This window comes from Sceloporus undulatus, chromosome 1, assembly GCF_019175285.1.
Source record: "Sceloporus undulatus isolate JIND9_A2432 ecotype Alabama chromosome 1, SceUnd_v1.1, whole genome shotgun sequence".
In the NCBI taxonomy this organism is placed as follows: Eukaryota; Metazoa; Chordata; class Lepidosauria; order Squamata; family Phrynosomatidae; genus Sceloporus; species Sceloporus undulatus.
In genome coordinates, this window is record NC_056522.1 from 170,732,722 (window position 1) to 170,740,631 (window position 7,910).

At 41.9% G+C, this 7,910-nt stretch overlaps 1 protein-coding gene across 1 annotated transcript in view; it reads left to right on the forward strand.

Annotated features, from left to right (window-relative positions):
• SETDB2 (SET domain bifurcated histone lysine methyltransferase 2) overlaps positions 1-5,800 on the forward strand; it is a 36,196-nt gene extending 30,396 nt beyond the window's left edge. Inside the window, exon 13 of the mRNA XM_042450382.1 lies at positions 3,640-5,800. Within this exon, the coding sequence (XP_042306316.1) occupies positions 3,640-3,757 (118 nt within the window). The 3' untranslated portion in view covers positions 3,758-5,800. The remainder of the gene's footprint in view (positions 1-3,639) is intronic.
• Positions 5,801-7,910: the final 2,110 nt, after the last annotated feature.

The following is a 7,910-nucleotide window of genomic DNA, read 5'->3' on the forward strand; positions in this document are numbered from 1 at the left end:
TCTCTCTGCTATTTACCCCTAGGACTCCCAAGGCTCATAGCTTGCAGAAATAGAGGACAGGCCTTTCTCTCTGCTATTTACCCCTAGGACTCCCAAGGCTCATAGCTTGCAGAAATAGAGAGCAGGCCTTTCTCTCTCTCTGCTATTCACCCCTAGGACTCCTAAGCTCATAGCTAGCAGAAATGGAGGACAGGCTTCTCTCTCTCTTTGCTATTCACTCCTAGGACTCCTAAGCTCATAGCTAGCAGAAATGGAGGACAGACCTTTCTCTCTCTCTACCTTTCACCCCCAGGGCTTCCAGGCAAAACAAGCCTGGGCATACTTTCTTTGTGTTCCTTCTCTCAAGCAGCAGCTAGTTAGGTCTGGCTCCGCAGGAAGGCTGAGAGCCTGGGAAACACACACACACACACACACACACACACACACACACAGAGGGGGAGAGGAGGCAATGAGAGCCGGTGCCAGGCTTCAAACAGGGAGCTGTTACAAGGCTACAGAGAAAGGTGGGCACTTCTTCTTTCACAAAATCTTTTAGCATTAACTCATTGACCCTTCCATAAGTCTACCCAGGATTTTGGAGTTCATTTTGGGGCATACATTTTTCGACTTATAGTTGAGTATATACGGTAGTAATTTTGGATAACTAAAAGTTTTAAAATTCTCATTCTTCAATTCCCATTATCCCTCCATTTGTATATAAGGAACAATATCTTTCTAATACTCTGATTTAATTAAGTTTTATATAGAATTTATACTCTGTGCAAGTTTTATAACCAATAATCCATACATGATCAAAGAATTTATATACAGAGTGATTAGAAAAGAATGGTGTGAAATGGAAAAAGAACAGCTTTACTTTTGCACTGCTCTTTTGGAATCACCCAGGAGGATGTATATAATGATCTCCATCCATCTGGAAATGCTTGCAAGATGTAAGTAACTTTTGCCTGACACATCAGAAGACAGAGGCTGAAGATAGAGGCTGATGGAATCCATAATACATCTACATTTTAAGCTCAGACATGATTTTTCAGTTGAAAAAAATCTAACCAGAGAGCTCCAATAAAAAATTATTTTTTAAAAGTTGCATATATTCAGACAGTTTAGCTTATGCAACAGTATGTAATCTTCTTTTTAATGTCATATCAAATATTGCTGACAGTTCCCAGGTGGGAAGTTAGTAGGGCATGCTTCCTAAAGCTATCTCCTCCCCAGTTTGTTTGTATTGCCCAGATCAATATATGGAAAGTGCAACATAATAAGACAGGCATCTCTCAGTTATGCTGCAGGCCCACCAAGATACTGTTGCCAAGGGGTCAGTTTGGGACAAAAGTTCAGATGAAAAGATTGTAAAAACTGAAGTAGTATGGCCATGCAGTCTCCCATCAACGTGAATTAAATGACATCACATAGAAGTAATGTGCCGTAAATAAATGAAATACATATAAATCAGTACAGTGAGATCAATACACAGAGAGAATACAGCCTATCCATCTCTTCATTATAGTCTAATTAGTTGTGTATCATTCCACTCATCCCCTAAATAATGTATAGAGATGGTACAAAAGTCCTTGTTGTATAGAAAAGGAGTGAGAGGGAGGAGAGAGGTAAGTAAAGCAGGAAGAAAAGCAAGCTTTATGAAAGGGGAAGTAGGAGGGCTTTTTTATTTACTCTCTGTTGTCAGTGTTCAAAATGGTTTAAACCTTTCTGACAAACAGAGCCAGAAGGATAAGAAATGGAATGATGGATATGGGCCTAGATAGTTGAGAGTGGTTATAGACAACAGGGCAGTGGAGAGTAGGAATGTGTGTGAGAGAGATATCGCAGTGTTGGTTAATCTCCAGAGAACAGCAAAATAGATGAGAAGATGGGCTTAGTGGAAGTCTAAGGAAGAACAACAGTTGTGGGAGACCCATCCCAGAAATGGTACCTGGAGTGAGAGGGAGAGCATGTCTTGAAGGTGTGTGTAATACATTCAGAGCAGGCATTGGCAAAGAAGAAAGAGAAATCGAGCTTTGAGGATATTTGCCAGTCCTGAAGTATGGGTATGTTGTCTTAGGATGTGTTGAAGTCAGGATGTACAGTATCTCCTTAGTATCAAACAGAAGCATGAACCATCTAACCTGGATCAGTTGCTTTGAAGTTATAAATTTCCCATGGAATTACATGATGTCTTAATATTTGAATTAATTTACCTAGAATTCCTGTCCTCTTAGTCTAACTTTAGAGAACCAGCATAGTATAATGGTTTGAGCGCTAGGCAACTCTGGAGACCGGGATTTGACTCCTTGCTCAGCCATGGAATTCCACTAGGTGACCTTCTAAGCCTGAGAGGAAGGCAAATGCAGCCCCCCCCCCCCAAATGTTGTCAAGATTAGTTTTAGGATTGTCATAAGTCAGAAACGACAAGTCTAATTTTACCATTATTTACTAACACATCCTGAGTCACTAATCTAGAAAAGGAAGCCCACTGATCTTAACTTCATTAACAGGATTGTAGTTTCCCAAGTGTATCCACTTTGAAAGTTTAGTAGATGCTAAATCACTTGCTTGTGGATGTTTTCTGTTATACCCAGCTTCCATAGCAATCTCAGTGCTACACCACTGTTCCTTAGTAAGAGCTAGTGGTAATAATCTTGGGGAAAGTACTTTGAAACAAAGTAGTCCCAGTTTCTTCACTCATTACTCTTCACTTAGTAACTGGGCTTTTCTCTTTTCCTGCAGTTGCTGTGGAGAAAGTTGTTGTGGGTGAGATTTGTACTCATTGTACCTATGGCAGGATCATATTGTGTCTGTCTGTCTCTTGCTCTCAGCACTTGACTGACTTCTCTCGTCCTCCCCTAATGAGCCGGACTAAATCATTAAGCAGATTTGGAAAGAGATCTGCTGCTTTCTTTTCCTTCCACACTATAAATAAGCTTGAAAGCATCACCTACATGGTTGCTTATTTCTAGGTCTAGCTTGCCTGTTGATTTTGCAGTGATGACACATCAGAGTGGATGGGAATGAGAAGATTCTTTCCCACTTATGTAGAATTGCTCTAGATCTCACTGCTATCCTAAGGGGAGTGTAGAACCATTTTCTCCCTCCCTTTTGTCAAGCTATGTTCTGCATAAAGATCACCACAATGCTGATTTGAGAGACAAGAAGATGACATATATATATACCATTTGTTACCTTGCTTTTGGTGGACCTTTTGGGAAGAAACGTTGTCTCATCTTGCATTGTCCCCATGATCCACAAGCCCTTTAGCCTCTTAATTGCCAAAATGACATGTATTTTGCTCATAAAATGAAACTGCTACTATATCAATAATTCCTGTCCCTCATGATAGAGGCAGGGTGGGGGACCTGGTGCCCTCCAGATGTTTTGCACAGCAGTCCCCTTTTGCATAGCAAGTGGTAAGGGGGCTACTGGAGTTGGACTCAAAATACTAGGTTGTGCCTTAGATTCTACCTTAAGAGTAATCTCATTTACAATCTACACCTGAGATGGGCTGTGTTTAAAAGGTTTCGTGTCACACTTGCAGTTAGTTTTAATTTTTTACATCTCTCTTGTAGAAACTGGGCATGAAAAGTACTTGCAGTTGCTCTTTGAGTATCACTGTTTTATTAACTGGTTGATATGTTTGCTTCCTAGGCATGTAAAAGCTGGAACTGAACTCACATGGGATTATGGTTACGAAGCTGGAAGTATGCCAGAGACAGAGACTACCTGTTACTGTGGAGTTCAGAAGTGTAGGAAAAAAATACTATAGAATAATTGTATATTTTAGCCTTTCACCAGAATATTCACCAGAAATTAGCATTCTGTGAGCCAGTTCACATGACCATATTTCAGTTGGTGACAGCAAGAGTTGCTTGACAACTTGGCTGTGATATGCTTAATAAAAAGTCATATTTCATGAGCTTAAAATCATAGAATCATAGAGTTGGAAGAGACCACAAGGACCATCCAGTCTAACCCCCTGCCATGCAGGAACTCTCAATCAAAGCATGCTTGACAACTTTACTATGGCGCGTTAGACACACACAAAATATGTGCTCTGCGCATACTAGGGTTGCGTAGAGTGTGCTAGGTTTTGGAAGCGGCGTCGCTTCCACATGCCTCTAACCCTAGCACACGTGGAGTGCGCACAAAATGGTGGCGCCCGTTCCACACGGGGATCACCATGACTACGTCAAGACCGTGCCGCCTCCAAACGGGGCAGCGTGGAAGTGACATAGTGGGGCTGCGCGAGGGCGCCTGGCCACAGCCCCTGAAGGAGCTCCATTTCGGAGCTCCTTCCACGATTTGCGTTGCTGGCACAGCCTCTACACGGCTGCACCAGCGACGCAAATGAGAAAGGGGCTGAGTGGACCCTTTCTCCGTGTCCCCGCCACCGTCGGGTGTCCTTGGGGCATGAAGCCCCAAGGACACCCCTTTCCAGGCCTGGAAAGTGGCGGATCGGGGCCTCAGAGGCTGCCGCTGTGGCAGCTGAGGCCCCGATCCGGCGGGGAAAGGGCCAGTTACAGGCGCGTCCCAAACGGGCGGTCTGTAACCCGCCTTAGTTACTCTTAACAAAAACATCTTGTTCACATTGCAAGAACTGGAATGACTTAACTCACCTCTTCATGTGAAACTCACTTTTTAAACTTCTTGTATAAGACACAGTCTCCTCAGAAAAGCATTGTTTTAGATATCTAGTCATATAACAATACTGTAAATTGCTGTCTATAAGATCACAGGCACATAGCAAGCTTGGCTAATACTAGATCAAACCTGTGCTCCACCTAACCTAGTGTTAGCGTATCTGGTAGCAAAAGGGCACAACTGAGATTTGGTGAATCTGATCAGCAGAGCATGTGAGATCACTGACACCAGCCAACCATCCCCCACAGATGTGTATTAGACCAGTAAAAGATGATGCATTGTCTTTGTTTAAAATAACATAAAATAGTTTACTCACAGATCTTGTGCGTACTTCATATACACAGCAAAATTTTATGGTGAAGATAATAGAAGTATAAGTTCTGCATGCTACTTGGTAGAAAGTATTCAAAGAAAGTTTCATCAGCATCCCAAAAGGAACATTCTGACGAGATAGAAGAAATATGAAGAATGAGAAACAAAGAGAAGGTGTGCACAGGAGGAAATGGGGAGGATGTGTGTGCTAACAACAAACAAGAAATTACCGCAAACATGCATCAAAGGTCCTAGAACATCTCAGCATGCGAGAGTTGCTATACTCAGCACATAGTACTGTAAACTCTAGACCAGGAGCAATGTTTCTGTAGGGTTTCAGGTGGGGTTCTTTCCTGCCTGTACATGGACTTCTGTGATGGTCTTCCATAACCAGACTTGACCCTGCTTCGAGTCTGAATCAGACAAGATAAGTGTGTTCAGACCAGTTCACTGTAGATTATTGTACAGTTGGCCTCAGTGCTGTCACTGTGGAAATAATTGCATTAACGGCCAGTTTGCTGTTCAAACTGGTTTAAATTACTAATCTGCGAGGCCCTAAATGTGATACCTAGAGGAACTTTTCTGTGTTGGTCCACTCTCCCTACAATCCCCTCTTTCCAGAAGCAGAGCATATAACTACAAGTTAGATGGATGTTGGAAACTTTAAAACCCTTGATTTAAAACCATTAATTATGCTTTTCATTGGGTTCTATGGCTATTGATTTCTTTACACTTTACCAGTGTTAGCTATGGTTTATATATATATTACAGCTTTCACTGTTGTACATTACCTGGATATTTTTGTACATGATAGCTGGTATGGCAATAGTTTTCAATTAAAAAAAAACACACATTATTTTCATGTAACTTCATATTGTCTTCACTTGTTGGCAGTACCTCTCCATGGTGTGTGGTTCCCCCCCCCCCCCCCCCCCCGAGAGGTTCAAGGGTTGAAACTGGGACTTTCTGAATGCAGAGCCTCTGTTTTGCCATTGAGCTTGCAGCTTCTTCACCCCACAGCAGTCCTGAGATTGCTGCCTTGTTATTAGCACAATTAGAACCCAGCCCTATCTCTCGGGTGATCAGACTAGAGGCTGGCAGGGCCATATGTGGGCAGCATCCTTGCATCCAGTATCTGACCAGCAATTAGGATTGGAGGGAAATCCCATACTATTTGTGCCAAAAGGCTTATTTGGAACCTAATTGCCCCATAGAAAACAAATGGGAATGGCGTCCCAAATGGGAAGGATTAGACGTCCAGTCAATTAATCTTGACATAGAATTTATTTATTTCATTTGTATGCCACCTTTCTCCCAAATGGCTTCCTGTAACTCCTGCTCTCTTAAGGAATCCCAGATGTAAAGATGGGCTAAGGGAGAGGATGGACAGGCTAACTAGGCAACTTTGGTACCTAAGGTCTACTTAAATTATATTTTTAACATTTTTTTTGCTAATTTTACCTAAATGTAGCTTTTTATTCCAATGTCAGTGTTGTTTATTGAGGTCAGACCCCAAAATGGATGTTTACCCCATCTTTTAACTTTTTTAAAAATGTAAAAAATAATAGAGCACTTGACCAACCCATGCCCCACAGTTCCTAACCCCCGATTTAAAATGAAAGCGGGGGGGGGGGGGGGGGTTGCAGAAGAGGTTTATACTCCCAGCTAGAAATTTTGGGGAGACATTGGAGGATGGGACCAAAAGCAAACAGCACAAATCTTAATCTACAGTAATAGGTATGCAAAGGGATTTTGTAGCACCTTTGAGACTACTGTATACACTCATGTATAAGTCTGGAAATTTAGGTAAAAAATTAACCCAAAAAACTTGAGTTGACTTATCCACAGGTCAGTGTAAGTACTGTACCTTAACTCTTATTTAAAAGAAGGAGCCATCATCCCCTGGTGAAAGGCAAGAGCATAATCTGTCCTGGAAGCACTGGCCTCCCTTTACTCTCTTATCCATCCACCCTTTAGCGTGAACTGCTGGAATTTTGTAAGTTCATTGGCATTGTTTTCCCTTGCTTCATTCTTTGGATCCTTTGTTACATGTCACTCTTAAGTTTTACCCTTGACCTATCCATGGGTCACATCAAAATCCATAATTTGGGCCCCAAAATTTGCCCTCGACATACACATGAAGTCGACCTATAGTCAAGTATACATGGTAACTGAAATAAAGAGGCTAGGAGTATGGGCTTTCGTTGAGCCTACCTCCTCAGATGCATGTTTGGAAGTAGGCTCAAGTCCACAAAAGCTCATGCTACCAGCTTCTCTCTTTCAGTCATTCTCAGGCTGGCGTTGGTTGACCTCCTGTCTCCCATCCCACCCCATACAGGAATCTTAGTCATGCCTTTTGGTCTAATTTAATCATAAATTCCCACATATCATGGAACATCATGGTAATAGCTGCTGTGACATAAACAACAAATTAAAATTACACTTGTCCCTCCATATTCGCTAGGGTTAAGGGCACAAGACCCCCCCGTGAATGTGGAAAAACCACAGATAACAAAAAAACACCATTTTTAACCTGAGAGGACACCTCTCTGGGAATCTGTAGGCCTTGTAGAGTATTCTCTCTAGGAATCTCCAGGACCCTTTTGGTTAAAGTTGACCATAGAGTTTTGCTGGAGGACCTAGATATTCCTAGAGAGCACATATTAATAAAATCCGTGAACAATCAAGGCCGCAAATATGGAGGGAGGGGTGTATATCTTTCCATTACAATATCATACACAAGCCTAAATGTGCTTAACGTATACATAGTTTCATGTAGGGAAAGTGAAAATTCGGTAAAATGTGGTGTTTTAAAATATATATTTTTTTAAAAAACAGAAATGTAGGGGGGAAAATTAAATTTTAATTTTAAAAAACCCTGAGGCTCCCCTCTGGGCCTCACAACAAACTCCAACTCCCAGAATTCCACAGCAGCCTTGAGCAGACAAAGACTAACACGGTCGGAA